We start from the raw sequence: 21,762 nt of genomic DNA on the forward strand, positions 1-21,762 counted from the left end.
TGGAGAGCATGACAGAGCACAGGAAGCATGGAGAGGGAAAAGCATGCAAGCGAGAGAGATGGAAAACACCTGCACTCTCATGGAGTGCTTAACCAAAAAGAGTTCCCTGAGGAGTTCCCTAAAGGTGAACAGTGGAAGAATACATATGAGCCGTGCAATAGGATGGTAAAGAGTCTAACGCTGCAAGGGAGGGATGAACAAGGTATACAAGATGAGACATGGAAAGCTATTAAATAAAAAGTAAGCAGTAAGAGTGACAATACAACTAACTGTTGGTGGGCTGTAAACTCACAGTAAGTCTTTTGCAACCAAGCAGCTTCAGCTGTCTGGTGGGTGAGACCTAAAAATCATTTATGGGTGCTCCAAGTTTAGATTATCCATTAGAAGGACCAATTTGAATGCTCCAATGGGGTAAAAGACAACACAGGCAAATCAAATATAGAATTAAACCCAAGTGCCCCTTCTGCTCATGCAGTGAAAATCAACTGATCCTCTCAGGTAATGTGTTCTGGACTAGTGGTTGGACACACTCAAAATAACATTTACAGCATTGGCATAGAAACCAAGAGGTACATACTTCTACTGAGACAACTGGAGAAATCTTATCTTCACAGGAATCTATGGTGGGCTAGATGGGACCTTAAATAACAACAGGGCGCATTATGCATATCATCTCTACTTTGGATTCTTGGATTATCAGACTACGAAAGTCCAGCAGTTGCAGCATAATTCATAGCCACTTTATAATTTATCCTTCACCAGCAAAGTCCTGCCAGGAACCATGATGCATTACATTTGCCAAAATATGACCAGGGCAGTCTCAATAGAGCCCTGGATCCTGTAACCACCCAAAAAAGGAATAGGTTACTTATCCCGTTAAGCATCTGTTTGTGGCATGTAGTGCTGTAGATTCACAGGCTTTGTATACTCCTGCCATCTAGTGTTGGGTCGCAGATGTGTGCAAAATGTTTTTCTTTGAAGAAGTTTTTCAAATCACAAGGGAAAGTGACTCCTCCTTTCGATGATAATGCGTAAGGGCACTGACTCCATTGTCAGATTGTTTCCCCACAGGTAGGTGAGAATGGAGTGTGAGTAACCATTGGTAAAGAGATGTCCATGCACATGAAATTGGAAAAAGGAACTGCAACTGCCACAGGTGTCCATGGAGGAGCGTTGGGGCACGTGCATCTACAGTACTACATGCCACAAACAGATGCTTACAGGGTAACATATTCTGTTCGAGGTATGTGTGGATGTAGATACACATGCTTTGCACAGACTGTAAAGCAGTGCCCTCTAAAAGCGGTAACTAACCTATGGGTGATGGAGTTGGTTGGAAGAGTGCACGTAGCACTGCCTGTCCTACATTAGTTTGTTGGCATCCTAAAACATACCCACAATAATGTTTAGTGAAAGTGTGTTGTGTAGACCATGTAGCTGCCTTACAAATGTCAGCTACTGGGATATTGCCCAGGAAAGCCATGGGCTTTGAGTAGAGTGTGCCCTAAGTGGTGTAGGTAAAGTACTGTTAGTTTCGACTCAACACGTCTGAATGAATTTAATTATCTATCTAGAAATGCCTAATTTAGATATGGGCTTTCCTTTGTGAGGAGGCAAATAAGCAACAAAGAGTTGTTTGGATTTACAGAAATCTTTGGTTGTCAATGTAATACATTAGCGCTCTTATCGAGTGTATGGACGGCCATTTCCGCAACTGAATCTGGTTGAGGAAAGAAAACAGGTAATTTGACTGACTGGTTGAGATGAAGAGGAAAGAACCTTTGGAATGAATTTTGGATTGGTGTGAAAGACGACCCTATCTCTGTAGCTGGAAGAAAGGTTCTAGCAAAGTTAATGCCTTGAGCTCACTGACACACCTAAGTCAAGTAATGGCCACCAAAAAAACGACATTCCACAATAGAAATTTGAGGGGGCAGTTATGTAATGGTTCAAATGGTGGACACATAAGTCAGGTGATGACAATATTAAGATTCCATGTGGGTGCAGGTAGAACTCTCTGTGAATTAACTCCTTTAAGGCCTTCCATAAACACCTTAATAACTTGTACCTGGAAAAAAGTTAAGTGTTGTCTGTTTTGTAGACAGGCAGCCAATACGGCTAGATGTAAGCATATTGAAGTGTTGGCAAGGCCAAAGAGCTGTAAACGGAGAAGGTAGTAAACAATGTTTTGTACAGTTGCATCAATTGGATCAATGTGTTTACTGTGGCAGTAGAAGACAAACTGTTTTCACTTAGCTGCGTAACATGCTCTAGTTGTAGGTCCAGGCGCCTCTTTGAAAAATGGTCATACATTCAGGTGGGAGATTGAGGTAACTAAATTCTATTATCTCAGGAACCAAATCTCAAGGTTGAGTTGCTTTGGATCTGGATGCCCGATTTCTCCATGGTTCAGCGTGAGAAGGTCTGGGTTGAGGCAAAGCTTTTCGGGGCCAACTATATAAAGCTCGAGTAGTGTGGTGAACCATGGTTTTGCGAGTCCATGTGGGAGCAACTAGATTAGGGGCGACATTGAGCATCCGAGCCACAAGAGGGAGGGATGGAAAAGTGTAGGCAAATATACGTTACACATTCATCCTTCGATAATGGTTGTTGGAACCTGTAGGCAAAGTTTGGGCATTTTGCATTGCCTACAGGAGTGAAGAGGTCTATCTGCGGAAACCCTCACTTGTCGAAGTATGAGAGGAGGACTTGGGGGTGGAGTTTCACTCATGGACTTGTTGCCGCCCCTAATGAGGAGGTTGGCAAAGTCATTGTCCTTCCCTGGTAGGTGTCCCGCTAACAGGTGAATGTTGTGATGCATTATCCAACGCCAAATGATCTAGATAGTTGTGATAACCATAGAGAGAGTGCCCCCCTCCTTTTTTGTAGATAATACATGGCTGTCATATTGTTAGTCCGGACTAAAACAACCTTGCCTATCAGGTGAGTGAAAAATGCTGTCAATGTTAGGTGAACATCTTGAAGCTTGAGGGAGTTGGTGTGGAGACCCATGTATTTGGTGTCCCAGAGACCCTGAACTGTGAGAAACTGTAGGTGAGCATCCCATTCTGTTAGGGATGCAACAGCGGTCTGAATGAACTGCGGAACAGGGTCGAGAAAGGGCAACCCCTTTAGTAGATTTTCTTTGTTCCACCATTGCAGAGAGTGATAAGTGCAGCTGTCTAACAACACCAGATCTTATAACTGACCCTGTAACTTAGACCACTGACATACTAGACATTCCTGCAGGATCTCACAGGATGTAGTGATTTGAGAGCCTCCGATCTAAAATTGGTTCTAGTGCTCAGTCTTTTTGGGGATGAGGAAGTATAGGAAGTATACTCCTGATCCTTGATGTTAAAGAGGGATGGGCTCTACAGCTCCTTTGAGCAAGAGAGCTTGCACTTCCTGTTTGAGCAGGTTTTGATGTTCCATAGAGAGTTTGTGTTTGTGAGGTGGAATGTTTTGATGTGTGGTGATGAGCTCCAGACAATAACCATGTTGTATAATGTTCAACACCCACTGATCCGATGATATGGATCTCCTGGTAGGAGAATCTTCCCCCAAAAGGAGTTAGATGGTATGGGGGAATGCAGAGGGAGACACTGTTTTGAGGTAAATGCTGTGGTCCATGTGGAAGCACTTTTCGCACTACTCTTCCAGTTGTTACCTGTGTACATGGCCCTGTAATAGCCCCACGAATGGGAGCTTTGACTTTGCTGCCTGTATGATGTGGAAGAGGCATCAGAAGATGTAGTTTTAGCGCCGGGCTTATATGAGGGGTGACAAAAGGTGTATTTTTTTCATCTTCTCCAAAGCTTGGTCCACTTCTGGACCAAACAGGTGTTTCTTATCAAAAGGTCCATTTAAATATGTGGGCTGTACTTCTGGCTTGAAGCCAGAGATCTGCAGCCAAGCATGTCTGAGCAGTAAAACACTTGTATTAAAATACCTCTGGAAGTTGTATCGGCTGAATCTAGGGCACACTGACGGAATTGTTGGAAATAAGTTGCCCCTCTTGAACTATTTCCTATCTCCCTTTTTTATGCTCCTCCGGGAGATACTAGAAGAGTTCCTACTTTTCGTCCTACTAGGCCCTATCGTATCTGACTAACAAACCCTATGTCTTGGCAATTCGCCAGTGATAAGCAGCCTGTGCCACTACTCTTTTCCCCGAAGCATCAATTAGCATTGACTCTTGTCAGGAGGTGGAACATCAGCTGTGGTTTGTGAGTTTTCCTTCTTCCTGACAGTGGACACAACCAATGATTCCGGTGGAAGTTGCCCTTAGATGTAAATAGGGTCTGAAGGTGCAGCTTTGTACTTATTATCAACCCTGGGAGTGATGATGCATTTTCGCACAGTGTCTTTAAAAATACAGCCTGTGTGACACAGCATTCCCTTTAACATAAGGAGGTATTTGGGAAGCCCTATGTGTGCTCAACAGGGTGTCAAAGAGGAAGTAATCTACAAAAGGTTCTTTAGGTAGGGGGACCTGGTGGAATGCTACACCCCTTCTGATGGGAAGTTGTGTCATCAAGGGGTGATGGTTTGGCTGGGTATAGGTCTGGGTAGGTGTCCACCGGGAAATTGACTTCATAATTAGTTCAGGAATTTTTGGTTTGTGGTGTATCATAAGGATCGTCTGCCCTTCATGGTCACCTGTGAAAGAATGTGTGGATCCCGGAGATGCAATGTCTAAGGGATCACGGAGTGAATGAGGTGGAGAAGGGTATGGTGGTGGAGAGGATAATGGAGGAGGTGGTGTAGAAGCAGGTGGAGGAAGGGCAAAGGGACTAGTAGCCTTGTTCTTTTTGGGAGGTATCTGCAAGTCTATTAGTTCTGCAAAAGAAAGTTGGTGCTTGGATAGAGGTGGTGCTGACAGCACAGTCTTTGCTACAATACGGCCATTAGAGGCTGCATGTGTAGCTGTTTTTGAACGAGCAGTTCTTGCATTGTTTGGAGGATAGCATCAGGAGCCAGTTTCGGAGCCCGTGTACAAGTTTTCAGTGCCAAAAGTGGTTTGGATTTCAGAGCGTAAGTGGTTGGAGCAGAGGCAGTTGGTGCTGGAGTGCTCGGAGCCAAAGAAGCAGACGGTCGGCTCGAAGCCGAAGATGGTCAGCTGTGTGCAGAAGTTGATGACTTCATCTTTGCATTCAGTGCCGGGCTCGAAGGCAGGATGTCCATAGCAGATGGTTGGCGCCAACCATGGCCTGTTGGCAGTGGTGGCCCAGTAGCCGTATGTTCAGTCGGAACCAGAGTTTTTTTGAATGGCAGGACGGGGGTATGAGCACTCATGGTACATGGACCCGGAACAGGGTACTGCATCAGAGTTGGAGCCGCAATCTTTGATAGAAAAGGAAATTTCTTCGGTCACAGAGGCCTCATGGAGTTCTTCCTCCTCGACATCATGTTGTTTGAAGATGTTGGGTGTTTCCTCTACCTCCTTGCACTGCATTTCCCTGCAAAAACCCCTTTGCAATCACTTTACCTCGTGACTCAAAAGACATCTTTGAAGAAAAAACAACTTGCACACATCCGGACCCAACACTAGATGGCAGGAGTATGGAAAGCATGTGTATCTGCCCCGAACATATGTTAAGCAAGGACTGCTTTTTTTATTCAAATGTACGATTTGGAACATCCAACAATGACTGCTCAATTCACTCTAACACTGAAATCATTCAGGAAATCTAAGAAACTCAGCAGTGAGCACACTTAAACCACACTAGAAATAAAAAAATAAATTGAACAAAGTGCTAAGAAACCTGAAAGTGTATAGACTGTGTTATTCATGAAATTAATTAAATCATCTGTGTAAAATAAGAAGTCTAATTATGCCACTCTAGACATAAATAATAAAGCTTCTTATACAAATAGTTTCTGAATATTTGAACTGTCAGCTTTGTGAGAAACAACCTTAAACAATACATGCATTAAAATTATGCTACTCTGGCTTTTCTCATTATAGTATGCCTTTCGGATGAAATGAAACAACCAAAATTAAAATTTTTGGAACAAAATTATTTTTTTTGATTTAGCTGCAGAAATTCGAAGCAGCCATTCAGGTGTGATATGGACATCGTCCGTTAAGTGCAAGTTTATCTGGATTGCTTCTTAATTCACTGTAAAGGCATGCCAGGAGATATACCTTCTCTGACTTGTTCACGCAGTTCCTTGCTTCATGCTCCAGGAGATTATCTTTCCTAAAGTAACTTTTACCACATTTGGAACATTCAAAGGGCTTCTCACCTGTGTGTTTCCTAAAATTAAAAGAAACATTAAATATGTGCTCAAGGAAATTAACTGGAAAATTAGAAAACACATCTACATACAATAATACAAAGGCTCTTATAAAAAGAAAGCACATATTTCAATCACAGGTAAGTCAAAAAAAGAGATGTCTACACCTTCTCAACTAAAACAGGCAAAATTACAGTTGCTCTTTGCATGTACAATTTAAGCTGCGAACAAATGGTCACGGTAGATTTATAAACAGTAGCTGCCAAGTCCCAAAGAAACAATCGCCATTATCTGACCTCGATTTCAATTATAAGAATAATTAAATCTGAGACACATAAATATATTGGTACTTAAAGTACACTAATACTTGTGGATCACATAGATGCATACTTGTTTTACACACCGGTGACACGTCATCAGATACAACACAGTAGCTAGCTTCTACAATTTCTGGTAAAAAAAAAAATCAGATTCACAAACAGAAAAATATGTTTTCAAAACTTGTGGACCTACAAGTAAAACAAAGCGTTATTGTAAATAGAACAAACCGTATTTTTGGGCATCCATGGTCATGCATGATATATTCGTAAGTAAGTTATGCTAGTTAGCGTTTCACTTTTATTGACAGAATATAAATACTTTAAAAGGAACAATGACAGCAGAGAGGATCATAGTGATAACGGTACACTGCCTCCCCTTGTGATGTCTACTAAGCAGATGAAGCTACTACTCTAAAAATCCTGGAATCAGGGACAGAACAGTAGAGCATATGGCTAGGATTTCCAAAGTTTCATCACCACACTGGAAAAAAACAGTTATCCTCCCGGGAGCCCAGTAAATCAGAATTCCTTAACTCACTACAAGCACTCAGAGGAAGACCTCGGAGTCTAACCTGAGAATAAAAGTATTGGGTGGGAGTATGAATGATTAATGGCATTGGGGTAAGACACGGCCATACAAACGTATTTGTAAATCAAAACTATTGTCATGTGACTGGTATCTGCAGTACCTTAGTTGGTGTCAGCAAACCATTCCCAAAAGAAGGCTATAAAGTAATGTTATGTCCCTTCTTGCTATGGGTGCAGGAAACCACTCCAAATTCATGCGTCTAGGGCAGGGAATTATTTTTCACCATGGATTAGCCAATGTAAATCACGAGAACCATCAGTACGGAGCTGCTCATTAGATGACTCAAGGAAGAGGTAGCTACTTGAACAGTAAAAATGAATGCTGTGCGGACACGGTGGGTATAACTGTTTGCTGACTTAGGATGAATTCCAGTTCCCCTTGCGGCAAAACACTGTTCTAGTGATCAAAATTAGGATTTTTAATAGATGCCAATGTTGTAAAGTTGACATGGCACTAAAAATCTGCTACATATAATGCAGAGGAAGATGTAGCTTTATATATTATGATGCGAGTATCCCGAGATGAATTGCAAAAAGACAATAACCGAGAAGATTCAACTGCAAAACGTGAAGATTTTAAGTATGCACAGCCCATTGCCTCGAAAAATGACATTCCCTTACGTAGACAAATTGAAACACTCATTGACAAAGCCAATAGGTCGCTCCTATTGCCTTCGCAATGCTTTTTGTTAATCCTATACAGGATCTGTTAAAGGCAGAATGCTTTTGCCCATGTTATTAGGCTGGTCAACAAAAATAAACAGAAAACAAAAAAACTGAAACAAGGTGTTTGGGGGACGAAATGTTTAAGAGCTCATTAAAGTTGCCAACAGCAGCTCAACATTTACCAAAAGACATCCTTTGAAGAAAGGGAATTACATTTTTAATGGCCATTTTAATACAGAATTGTTTCGCAATCTTCTTCGGAGTTCACTTGGTTCTCTTAGGTCGGTCAAACGTTGTGTGACCTCTACACTGTGTTGTTGGAAACATACATGAATGCAAGAATTAATGCAAGCTGTTTATGATACATGCCCAGCTTGAGTTGATGGACCTTCCCCCTGAATCTTCCCACCGTTGCTGCTTATCAATATTAATTCCAGGAGAGGGGTGAGGACTGTAGTATGATTGTTAAAAGGGGACTATCTTTTCACTCTGTCGGTTTTCATAAAGAACTGGGCTGCACTGAAGGTGACACTTTGGAGTCCTTCAAATGTGCTTTGGAAGAGGAGGACACATGGACGAATGCAGAACTGGTTAAAATGCCAGTTTTACATGGGTGTAATTAAAAGTAGTCTATTAATTGGCATGGAGTAAGCATGGAATGTCGCAGGCTTCAACACTTCATTTGCAGGTGTTTTTTTACATGTATTTCTAAAAACAATACGTGCTGGCTACTCAGAGCTGCTGTCGCATAATACAGAGATGTACAAGCAGCTTGATTTAATCAATTATGATGCTGCTCTGCATAGAATGAGAATCTCGGAGATGGTTACACATAACTGACTTAACTCTCAGCTCACTAATAGCATTGTCATCACTGCGGAGGCAGGAATGCTTCTCAGTTTCTGTTTAAGAAACTATCAATTTTAATAAATACTTCTCGATGCAGAGATGCAATTTGATGGAGAGTGGAGGAGATCAGCAGGAACACTTGTGTGTTGTATATTCATTTCAGACGGGGGAACAAAGGGTCTTTAGTGTGAGGCTGGGCGTTACTCTCATAAGCAGGACGTCCTGAGGGTTGCACTAAGCCCTTCCGGAGCTTAAAAGGGCAGCGTGAGGGCGGTATCACCCCTTCCAGGCTTCTAAGGCTGCCTGCCATGCCACTGACAAATGCAGCTCACATGCAGGCATGTCTGCCCTTTGTTACCCTAGAAAGATTGGAGGCAGACCCAGGAAAAGGGGAAAGTTAGCCAAATGGGGCATATTCCACACCCACAGGCTGCCACTAGGCATAAGAATGGCACTCTCAGAAAACTCCTGGACCTGTGGAAGACTCAGAAGTAAGACTGCTCTGATCTATGAAGAAGGAAGACTGGACCTGCTTACCTTAAACCCAGAATCCCAAGCAACTCCATTGGTTCAGCTGGGGGACATCCTGGTTGAGCTACAGACACAGGAACTTCCTTGCTATGTGGACTCACCTGAGCCTTGCTGCTGGCCTCTATTGGAGTCAGTCCTGATCCCGGAAGGATGTCCCAGGTCACGGGCCTTCAGCTGGCATTAGAGTACTCCTTCTGCCTCAAAATGAAGTCACAGGTGAAAATCCAGAAGTCTGGCGCTCTTGCGACTGTGAGGGGGCTTCTCACATCAGCCACGGCCATGTCTACTGCCAATGTGGAGTTCTGATGGCGACCCGCTCTTCGCGCCAAACAGTGCCCAACCGCAATCTCACCAATGAGAAGCTCCAGCTGAGGCTCCTCTCGTTGACCTTGAATAGGAAAACTCCTCCCTGGGACGAACCTGGTCCCTGTATTCAACACATGCTTCTTCGCGGACAGCCTAAACTTGTGGCCTTGAACAGGTCCACCATGGCCAGGTTCCAAAAACTGCCACTTTTGGTGACATTGTAGCCTAGAACTTAAAGACTTCATAACTACTTAACTCTATTTTTTTAAGTGGATTGGGATTTTTCTTGTGCCTTACTTTATTGCTGTTTAAGTACTGCACAAATACTTTATGCATTGCCTGTAAGTTAAGCCTGGCTGTATTTGCACTAAGCTACCAGCGGGTTAAGTACAGGTTCATTTAGTGACTTTTTTGGTTCACCCTGACAAGGACTGTGTTTACTGTTTGAGTGGGGCTTCCATCTTTCTCAACTAATAACCCAATCTGTTTTTTTACAGTGAGTTAGTACAATGTAGACAAATGTATTAAAAAAGCAGATTCTTAAACAGATTATTGGGATCACATTAATGGAATGTATTCATCTGATTTAGACATGGAAAATACAGGTTGCATATTTTGATACGCATCTACTTCATAATGTAAATTTTAGCCACTATGCTAGGCTGACTACACTAATACTCAATGTGAGCACCGGTTGGCTTCTCAGAAACACTGATCACCAGGACCCTTTGTTTCGCGTCAAAGATTATTGATTATGATTCCCTTTCCTTCTCCACAATCTAAGCAGGACATAGGCCCCTAGTTCCTAGGGATATGGGCATTTCCCTTTTCATGGCTAATAGCCAGAAACTTGGCATGCCTCTGATGTATGGCTATGCCCCAGAGGAAGGACAGCATTGGCTAGTATGGTGGATTCATATTTAAAGAAGCCAGTAAAAACGAGATTAGGACCATAAGCTTTCCAAATGTTCTGTTCATGCAAAGATGCCATGTTCGACTAAAGCTGGCAAAAGGGCACCTGAAGGTGAATAAACACAGAATGTTCCATTAGAATAATAAAGTTCCAAAGAGCGAACCAATTAGGAATTGCTAGAATTTATGGTATGGTAGCAAACACTGCTAAATTGCATACCGCCAAACTACCAAATTCCATAACACTGCAGTTATGCTCTAACAGAGCAGAATGTAGATTTACCCAATTCTCCAACTGTTTTTATAGAATATTCACTAAATCATATTAATACCCTTTGGTCTCCCACTAATTTGTAGCTAGCAATAACTTATCCGCTGTGCTCGTCCTCGTGTGTTGTATGATTCAGAGACGCTGATGCCAAGTGTCCCAGCTGTTCCGAGGGAGACAGTCGACCAGCCGTATTTCAGCTCCGCTGCTGGGTTGCTTTTTCCAGTGTACATGACCCCTTGCTCCCAGTACAGTCCTCTCGGTCTTAGGCTCTTTTTGGCCCCAGCTTTGCTGATGCACCGGACTGCCGTATGTTTTGCTACCATCTTCTGCCGCTGCTGGCGTAACAAGCGGTGGTGATAGGCTGCCCTCCTGGGGTGATCAGGGATTTGACAGGACCGCGTGGGCAACCGTTTTGAAAAGGGCAGCAATGCTGCAACGGGGTCATTCCTGGTTGGCGACGAAGCTGTAGCAGTAAGTGGCACAGTTGTACATGGACAGTAACAGAGGGTCGGGGTTTGTGTCGGTGTCAAAGAGAAATTTGGGTGGTGTTGGGTGGCTGGTTGGCGCTCCAGTCGCGTCTTCTTTCCTTCACATGTTGGCGGTGCCTTTAACTCTGGGAAACATCACGGCACCTGCGCATTTGATATTATCAACCTCATCCAGTTTCCTGTCTTTTTCATAAACCTTGGCAGTTCTCTGTAACCTTCCACAATACTTAACTGGCTCAGCATTCAATTCTATATCTTGGCTCCAGTCTGAGAAATCCAAGCAGCACTTTGGCTTTCTGCCACTGGGCCGGTGACAAGCCAGAACAGTCTACGTGAGATAGAAACAGCCAAAGGCCCTAACCTTCTCAATCTTTCGGGGGCTCTCTTCCATTGCCTTATCCCTGTTTTCATTTCGATGAAAATTATGAAAACTGGAACTACAAAAAAAAAAACAAAAAAAAAAAAAACACAAACTAAAAGTTAAGCAGCTGTCATGAGAGAAAGTTCTGAAAATGTCAATATTAAGGTAGCAAGCTTGGACTCCACACCTGCAGCAGGCACCACAAACATCTAATGCAGACTGCTAAAGCAAACTCTGATTAAACACAGTTTTCAGGGGAGAGTATTCCTACTACGTCCATCAGCAGTGAGTCTATTATTTCGGCTCAAGTTTTTACATCGATCAATTGAAATCAGTTTGTTTTTGATTTTGGCATCTCCTCTGCTAGATCAACTTTGCTATTACATCCCTCACCTACAAAAACAATGTCTACAACGACAGTTTTAATCTGTGTCATTCCTGAAAACGTATGCTCATTTGAGTGTGATTCCGAATTAATTTATGTTGTTGAGCCTCATTTGGAGGATGTAGGGGATGTTGAGATTTCGACCAAAAAAGCACATAACCGTTGATACAATTGCTCGTCATCAAATAAATCGCTTGCAAGTTCCTTCGGTAATTCTGATTTGTTATTGGAATTAGGCGGTCTAAATGTTCCCTCAACTACAGAAACCCCTTCTAGTTTTCAATCATTTGAACCCGCCTACCGACCCCACCAACCCAGACACCGCCGCTCTCAACCTACGACAATGGATCAACGACTGCGCCAACACCCTTGCACCCCTCAAAAGACCCGCCGACAACCAAGGAAAGAAAAAAGCCGACTGGTTCACAGATGAACTCATCACCTCCAAACGCACCTGCCAGAAACTAAAGAAGAAATGGCTCCTCGAACGCACACCAGACAGCCTGACAGCCCACAAGGAAGCCACCCGCAAGCACCACCAGCTAATCCGACTCGCCAAACGATCCCACTTCACAGAACGCCTGAACAACAACGCACACGACTGCAAAGAACTCTTCTGCATCGTGAAAGAGTTATCCAACCCCAGCGCCAACGCCATCCCTCCCTCCCAAGAACTCTGTGACGCCCTGTCCTCCTTCTTCTATCAGAAGATCGCCGACATCCACGACAGCCTCAACACCACGCCTCCGCCAGACCCCACCCCCGACAGCTCCACCTACACCAACCGCCTGACCTCCTGGACCCACGTAGATGACTCGGAAACGTGCAAGATCATGAACTCCATCCACTCAGGATCCCCTTCTGACCCATGCCCCCACCACGTCTACAACAAAGCCGACTCCACCATCGCCTCCCAACTTCGAAAGATCATCAACTTATCATTCGAAACCGCAACCTTCCCGGAAAGCTGGAAACACGCCGAAATCCATGCCCTCCTCAAAAAACCCAAGGCAGACCCCAACGACCTCAAAAACTTCCGCCCGATCTCCCTCCTCCCCTTCCCAGCGAAGGTCATCGAGAAGATCGTCAACGCTCAGCTCACCCACCACCTCGAGGACAACTCCATCCTGGACCCCTCCCAGTCCGGTTTCAGACGCAACCACAGCACCAAGACTGCTCTCCTCGCCGCCACAGACGACATCAGACAGCAAATGGACAACTGCGAAACATCGGCCCTCATCCTCCTGGACCTCTCCGCAGCCTTCGACACGGTCTGCCACCACACCCTAATAACACGCCTTCACGAAGCCGGAATACAAGAGAAAGCCCTCAACTGGATCTCCTCCTTCCTCTCCGGCAGAACCCAGAGAGTCCGACTCCCTCCCTTCCGAAGCCACCAACATCATCTTCGGCGTACCCCAAGGCTCCTCCCTAAGCCCGACTCTGTTCAACATCTACATGGCCCCCCTCGCACAACTGGCCAGTCAGCACAACCTCAACATTCTCTCCTACGCCAACACCCAGCTCATCCTCTCCCTCACCAAAGACCCACTCACCGCCAAAACCAACCTCCAAGAAGGAATGAAGTCCATCGCTGAATGGATGAGAAAAAGCCGGCTAAAGTTGAATTCCGACAAGACGGAGGTCCTCATACTCGGACGCACCCCTTCGGCCTGGGACGACTCCTGGTGGCCCACCGCGCTGGGCCCCCCTCCAACACCAACCAACCATGCAGGCAACCTGGGCTTCGTCCTCGACTCCACCCTCACCATGTCCAAGCAGGTCAACACTCTGTCCTCCTCCTGCTACAACACCCTCTGCATGCTCCGCAGAATCTACAAATAGATCCCGACGGACACCAGAAAAACAGTGACCCAGGCCCTCGTCAGCAGTAGACTAGACTACGGCAACGCACTCTACACAGGCATCCCAGCAAAAGACATCCGACGCCTACAACGAATCCAAAACGCCTCCGCCCGACTGGTCCTCCTCGTACCCCGCCGATGCCCCATCTCCCACCACCTGAAAGACCTACACTGGCTCCCCGTGGACAAAAGGATCACCTTCAAGCTCCTCACCCACGCACACAAGGCACTCCACAACGCCGGACCAGCCTACCTGAACAACAGACTCAACTTCTACGTCCCCTCCCGCCAACTCCGCTCCGCCAACCTCGCCCTCGCCATAGTTCCCCGCTTCCATCGCAAGACCTCCGGCGGCAGATCCTTCTCCCATCTCGCCACCAAGACCTGGAACGCCCTCCCGACCACCCTGTGACAGACCCAGGACCTTCTCACCTTCAGGAGACTCCTCAAGACCTGGCTCTTCGACCAGTAGCAGCAACCCCCCCCCCAGCGGCTTGAAACCCTAACGGGTATGTAGTGCGCTCTATAAATATTGTGATTGATTGATTGAACCAAACAATCCAACTATCAAGATTGGAGATCAAAAGTATCAAACTGACGTATCCACACCTCCAGATTATCTGGTACTCTAAGGAATGTGTGCAGGGACATGGTCTGACCATGGGAAGAATGACCGCTTGCCAGACGAGCTCCGCACCCGTGTGTGCCTCGGGCGGTGGCAGAGCGGCGAGCTAAAGGGGGCATACCCTCACCCTCCCCACCTACCCCTGATGACTGGGGGGCCACCCCACTGGACGAAAGGGATCATCGGAGGGGCAGCAGCAGCCGAGTGAACTCTATAGTCCCTGGGCCCACGCCTGGGCCTACGGGGCTGAGAAGAGCCGCAGGCTCTATTTCCCCATAACTTGCCAATCACGGCTGAGGGCAAGCCACCGTAGAGGTCTGAAGGCTTGCCCGCCTGCCCATCTGGACTGGGCTTGACGCCCCCAGTCCCTGTGGCAATAACCAGGGAAGTGGCTCCACAAGTAAGGCTGGGCCACGGGGCACTACGTGGAGCAACCATCTTCCCCTCACGGCCGGTTGCACCCATCCCTGCACTAATGCCCCGGAACGTCCTTTGAGGCCCTGAACACATTGGGTGTCACACCCCTGCCCCTTCCCCCCCGGGGTGACAGAGGCCACAACCCCAATCCGGCCACTGTGGGCCCCCAGTGATGACACTGGGACAGAGGACCTCCGCTGGTGGCCCTCTTATACAGTCTTGGGCCCATAGCAGCACCATCTCCTCTGCAAGGGAGACCATGTGCACTGCGTCCAGTGCTTCAGCCCCATGCCACATGGGCCTGGCAATACCTCCACTTCTGCGGCGTATCTAACGACCAAGCTGTCCCACTTCGTCAATGCCAGGGGGAACACATGGTCCACACCATCAACAGCACTAGCATGGCTGGGAGGCCTCTAGGAACTAGGTCACCCGGTTTCTTCTGGATCCATTGAGAGAGCCATACACTCTGCACAGCTATGTCAATCAATCAATCAATCACTCAGTATTTGTAAAGCGTGGCTACTCACCCGTGAGGGTCTCAAGGTGCTGGGGGTAGGAAAGGGCCTCATCCGAAGAGCCACATCTTGAGGTTCTTCCTGAAGATGGTGAGCAACGGGCTTTGTCTAAGGTGCAGGAGGAGGAGGAGGTTGTTCCAGTTCTTTGCTGCAGTGTAGGTGAAAGATTGTCCTCCGGCAGTGGTTTTGCGGATGCAAGGGATGGTGGCCATGGCCATCTGGGCAGAGCAGAGGGATCTGGCGGGGGAGTGGAAGGAGATGCAGAGGTTCTGGTAGGCTGGTCCTTCGTTGTGTATGGCTTTGTACGTGTAGGTGAGAAGCTTGAAGGTGATTCACTTTTCGACCGGTAGCCAGTGGAGGGTCCTCAGGTTTTGGGAGATTTGTTCTTGGCGAGGGAGGTCCAGAATGAGTCAGGTGGTGTCGTTTTGGATGAGTTTAAGTTTTTTGATGTTATCTAGTTGAGGTGCCGGTGTGGAGGGTGTTGCCTTAGTCGAGCTTGCTTGTGACTAAGGCGTGGGTGACTGTTCTGCAATAGTCTACTGGGATCCATATGAAGGTCTTCCAAAGTTTGTGGAGTGTGTGCCAGCAGTAGGAGGCGACAGAGTTTACCTGGCGGGTCATGGACATGGAGGAGTCGAGGAGGATACCTAAGCTGCCGGCATGCTCGGTCGGTGCAGGAGGGGGGTTCACTGAGGGATGTGGGCCACCAGTAGTTGTCCCAAGCTGAGGTGGCATTTCCAAAGATGATGAGCTCCATCTTGTTGGAGTTAAGCTTGTGGCAGCTTTCTCTCATCAAGGTGGCGACGGCTTCCATTCCTGCATGAAAGTTCCTTTAGGCTGTGTCCGGGTCTTCGGTGAGTAAAATGAGGAGTTGTGTGTCATCAGCATATGACACGATATTCATACTGTGGCTTCTGACGATGGCAGTGAGAGGGGCCATGTATACGTTGAACAGTGTGGGACTCAGTGAGGATGCTTGGGGGACTCTGTAGTTGACTCCTGAGGGTCTGGAAGTGGGGGGGAGGGGGAGTCTGACTCTCTGCATCCTCCCAGAAAGGAAGGAGCAGATTTATTCCAGGGCTCTTCTGCAGATTCCTATGTCGCAGGTTCCGGTGCCAGGATTTTCCAGGAGGAATCGGTCGTAGATGTCCTGGATCTTGTGGTGGAAAAAGGAGGAGAGTTTGTCGCAGAGGCCCTGTGATGGGGGATGCTGGTGGCTTCGGAGGGGGGGGGGGGGGTGAGGATCTGTGAACTCGTTGAGGACTGAGAAGAGTTCCTTCGAGTTGTGTGCGGAGGAGTTGATGCGCTCCCGGAGTACGTCCTTTCTTGCGTTCTTGATTTTTTGACGGTGGGGGGCAGTTGCAGCTCTGAATGAGGCAAGGTCTTCGCTAGATTGGCTGTTCCTCCATTTTGTTCTCCAAACGTCTGCGGGTACTGATTCTTGGAGATCAGTGGTGAACCAGCTGGCTTTCTTAAGTACCCCTTTGGCCAATGCCAGCCAGTGAGGTGCTAGAGTGTCGGCGCATTCGGTGATTCATGTGTTGAGATTGCGCGCTGTTGTGTTGGTGTCGTCAGAGGGGGGAGTGGAGGGATTTGGCGAGCGATGAGGTGAGTTGCTCGTTGGCGATTTCGTTCCATTTCCTTTGGGGGGGTGGGTCCTTGAGGTGCGGGTCCTGCTGCTGGGTGTGGTGGTTGTGAAATTTATGCAGCGGTGGTCGGTCCAGGCTGGGGTGAAGATGGTCTTGATGGTGATACGGTTGCTGGAGGTGAAGATGGGGTCCAGTGTGTGTCCTGCGATGTGTGTGGGTGTGGAAACCAACTGTCTGAGGCCGAGGGTGGCAAGTTGGACGAGTAGAGCGGTGGTGTTTGGGTCGGTGCGGTCCTCGATGTGGAAGTTCAGGTCGCCAAGGAGGAGGTAGTCGACTGACGCCAGGGCCTGGGGGGTAGTGATGTTGTCTATGAAAGATGGGCGGGGGCCAGGTGGCCTATACACCAGGGTGCCACGGATGGAGGAGTTGTGGTTTGAATGGACCAGGAAGTGAAGGTGTTCTATGGTGGTGCAGTGTTCTTCTTGGACGGCCTTGACACGTAGTGAGGACTTGTCTGCGGTGGCCGCCATTAAGAAGGGGAGGGGGCCTGGGAAGCAGTCAGCTGGGAGGCATGGGTGGGAAAGGTGCTTTGCTGGGGGGGATGGGGGGAGACTGAGGAAAGAGGGGAGAAAGGAAAAAGAACTAGAGAAAAACAAGGGATGATAGAAGAGAAAGAAAAGGAAATGCTTACTTGTTATGGCCACTAGACCACCAGTGATGAGGCGCAGGGACGAGCCTGCGGGTGGAAGAGGGCCTCAAACAGAGTCAGGAGACTCTCAGTTCGTCCCAGCAAAGGCATCTGCAGCAGCAGCCAGAGGAGCTGAGGAAGGCAGCAGACACTGACCAGGAGGTAAGTGCAGTTGCCCTCTCACGGTGCTGCGGCTGCCATTAAGAAGGGGAGTGGGGTGGAGCAGTCAGGTGGGAGAGGAGCTTTGCAGGGGAAGGGGCAGAGGAAAGAGGGGAGAAAGGAAAAATAACTAGAGAAAAACAGAGGATGATAAAAGAAAAAGGCAGAAAACGCAAGAGTGAAAGGGTGAGAGAGTGAAAGAAAAGGAAATACTTACTTGTGATGGCCACCAGACCACCAGGGATGAGGCACAGGGACAAGCCTGCGGGTGGAGGAGGGCTTTGAACGGAGAGTCAGGAGACTCAGTTCGTACCCAGCAAAGGCAGAGGCAGCAGCCAGAGAAGCTGGGGAGGGCAGCAGTCGCTGAACAGGCGGTCTGCCAGTAAGACCTCAGGTAATCCACTTGTCAGCTGCTTGCTTGGCCTCCTCCCATGCCCCTAATGGTCCAGGCCCCAGGGACACCTCGGTAAGCACATGCCCAGACACTACTATGGAGCGCATACTACAGGAAATTTCCGCTGTGGGATGTCGCCTTGAAGACAATGATTAAGATCACGGGCCTGGCCATGAAATCCAAATCGATGAGGACGGACATAGCTGGATTTCAGGACAGGGTGACGGAGTTCGACCACTGCATCACACATGTTGAGGGTAGACTCGATACCATGTCGGACAGTGACCAGGAACTTCAGCTCCTCCAGAACAAACTCACGGATCTCGAAGATAGGAGGCTGAAGGATAACGTCCGCTTCTTTGGAATACTGGAACAGAAGGATGGCACGGACCCCAGGGCTTTCCTCAGGAGCCCCTCCCCCACCACAAAGACACTTCTGGGAAACCATGCCCCATCGTAGCATGCTTTCTTAGACACGAACTAGTGCGCCAATTGCTAACTGCTGCACATGCTCATGGCCCGTACACCGAGGGACTGATTTTCCCCCGAGAAACGGGAAGCATTAATGGCCCTTTGACCCAATGGGAATCTGGATGTTAAGTTTGGCCTGTTCAAGCCTGCCTGCATGTGGATAACGAAAAATGGCAGGTCTAGGGATTTCTACAACCCAAATAAACTAAGACTACATTTGGAGGGCCTCACTGTCCAGCCTATGCATCATATCCCCACGGATACTGTTGTGGCATCCTCCACTGCGGACATCTTCTCCTCTCAAACTACCATCAGCGACCACTGGACCACCCCTATGTCACAGAAAAGGGGTAGGACCTTTGAACGCCCAACAAAGTCTCAGGATGGCAGGGACAAAGCCCTTCAAGCAGTGGCGGCCCTTACTCAGGACCAATGCAGAAACAAGTCGAGATCCCAATTGAAACCCCAGGGTCAATTTGGGTCATTGCAGAACTTAACTGAGATCCTTCACGGCGCTTATCTTATCTCACCTGCACATTCCTGCTATTGTTGCAAGTGTTTTATTGCAGGGTTCCTTCTGTTTTCCTTTACAGCTTGTTTGTAGCTAGCCTGTTAACAACTAATGACTACTGTACTACTGTATAATGGTTAAGCATCAATAAGCCGTATGTTTGAATTTGTGTATTACTGGGGGCCCCTTGCCTGAAGTCGGGTTGCCTGGCTCTGTATCGCACAGGACTGAGGGCTATAATAGGTTAGTGTTCAACACTGACCATCGTGTTGGAATAAGAGATATGCCAATGTGAAACACTAGATGGCTATGCGACCATGCCCCATATTCCATTTACCACGACCCTCCCTACATTTTCCAATTATCACCCCCTTCTTTTCTTTTTTGTCATTGACCTGCTTCCAGCTCTGTACTCAGCTCCGAGTTCATCCCAAACTTCCTTGTCCAATTGGACAACTGGCCGGTACTTGTGCTGGGCATCCGATTCTGCTCACCCTGTGGGGGCGTGTTTCCTAGCCCCCCTCCTAATAGTGTTGCATGCCCCTCCCTGGTGGACATCCGAGGGGCACGTGGGGACTCCCTCCCCCTGCCCTATACCCATCTCCTGGCTTCGTTCATCCCATGTCACTGCCTGGTGCTAGCAGAGCATCCCTGTGACGCCACAACACCGTCACACTGCCACCCACTTCCTGACAGAGAGGTAGGGGTGTTGGTTTACCACCCCCAAATCTCTGGCCCTCACCGCTCCTCTCCCAAGGGGCCTCTGGGGTCCTAATGGTAATTAACTCCCTCTCTGGGACCTCCCCCTGCCTTTCACCCTGCCAATATGGATTCTTGCTCTTCCCTTTCCCTACCCCTACCCCTACCCTCCATCCATCCATCTATCCATCGATCCATCTCTGGCCCCTCCCTCAATAATAGCCTGACCCATCCGCAGGTGCTCTACTCGTTGGCTACCCCCACCCCTGGGTTGTGCCCGGAGCACAGGTTGCACAAGTATAGACCCGCAAATAACAGTTTTTGGCTCTTGCGAGGTCTTCCCCCCTCTGTTTAGAGTCAGTTTCAGAACACTTTTTTCCCCCTTCGATTCCCCTATCTTCCCCCTCCTATTTTCTTTTTTCTCCCTTCGCTCCTTACTCTCTCCCGTTCCCTCTTCTACTGGTCTATCTTATCCTACACGATCGAGGGGCTTCTACCCTTCCCCTTCCCTTCAATTTTCCTTTTCATCACACTACTACCTGACGCCCCTGCTTCCCTCTAGCAATCCATAGCACCCGTCGCTGATCCTCCAGCTCCTATCATGTCAATGTCCTCCAAAGGTCTGGGGACCACCCTCCCACTAAAGACCATATCATGGAATGTTAATGGCCTCATGCATTATATCAAACGTAAGAAGGTCATGTCCTATCTACAATCCAAAAGAGCAGACATTTCCCTGTGCTGGTGACTGGGTGAGCAAGGTGCTCTATAGCAGCAGTACCCCAACGTTAGCAGGGGGCTCTGATCCTGTTAGAAAATGTGGGGTGGCAATACTCCTCCGCAGATCCTTACAATTCAAAGTTCTTAAGACCGTTTCTGATTCGGGAGGCCGCTACGTCCTTGCCAAACTCAAACTGCATTACAGCAGGATGTGCATTGGCTCCATATATGCCACTTTGGGCTCCAAACACCTCTTCTTTCTTCATCTCAAACGTCTTCTGACGGAGATTGGTCGCTTCACAATACCTCCTGGGTGGGGACTGGAATTTGGCTTGCGATGCTCTACTTGATTGCACGGGTAGGTTAGACATAAGTAACAACACTGACAGAGCGCTGCTGGGGGATATATTATCAGATCATGGCCTGGTAGATCACTGGCGTCACTCACACCCAACCGACTGGGAATATACTTTTATATTGCCAGTCCATGGTACCCAATCTAGACTGGACTATTTTTTAACCACTAACAGAATGATCCCCCTGGTCAGGAAGTCCTAGATTCTGCAGGCTGCTCTGTCGGACTACTCCGCTGTCCTACTTGTATTGGAACTAGGTCTTGCCACTTCAAGTCACAAGCCGTGGCGCCTGAACTCTTCGCTGTACCACACACCAGGGGACAAAGACCAGTTATGTTCCCACATCTCTGCCTTTCTGGACAACAACAAAGGTTCGGTTTCTTCTCCCCAAGTTCTGTATGCGGCTGAAAAAGCGACTATACAAGGATAGCCAATGAGAGAAGCTGCCATCGCCAAAAGGCGTTCTGGTCATCGGGTCCTGGAGACCACAATAGCAACATGCATGCGTTAATATACTGCAACTCCCTCCCCTCTCATACACCACCGCCTCGAGCAGGCCAAAATGGAACTCAATGCCATGTACACTTCCCAAGCGAAATGCGCACTACAGCGCATGATGGGGCGACACTATGAGCAAGGAGAAAAGGCAGGTTGCCTCTTGGCAGCCCAATTATGCCAACAGGAAGCAGCTCTGGCTATCCCGGCCATCCAGGCCACAGATTGCATAACCCTCAGGCAATAGCCTGTGAATTTGGGAACTTTTATCGGACGCTATACTCTCCTGAGAGAGAGGTGGTCCACACCTGTCTTGCTGCATTCTTCAAGAATGC

General features: G+C 47.8%; 1 protein-coding gene across 8 annotated transcripts in view; it reads right to left on the reverse strand.

Moving 5' to 3' along the window:
- Window positions 1–21,762, reverse strand: part of ZBTB48 (zinc finger and BTB domain containing 48) — a 203,415-nt gene that overhangs the window by 147,113 nt on the left and 34,540 nt on the right. For all 8 annotated transcript variants that reach the window (XM_069240235.1, XM_069240234.1, XM_069240230.1 and 5 more), the window contains exon 4: window positions 6,152–6,263. In XM_069240235.1, the coding sequence (XP_069096336.1) occupies window positions 6,152–6,263 (112 nt within the window). The remainder of the gene's footprint in view (window positions 1–6,151; window positions 6,264–21,762) is intronic.

The sequence above is a fragment of the Pleurodeles waltl genome, chromosome 6, assembly GCF_031143425.1.
Source record: "Pleurodeles waltl isolate 20211129_DDA chromosome 6, aPleWal1.hap1.20221129, whole genome shotgun sequence".
NCBI classification, from domain to species: domain Eukaryota; kingdom Metazoa; phylum Chordata; class Amphibia; order Caudata; family Salamandridae; genus Pleurodeles; species Pleurodeles waltl.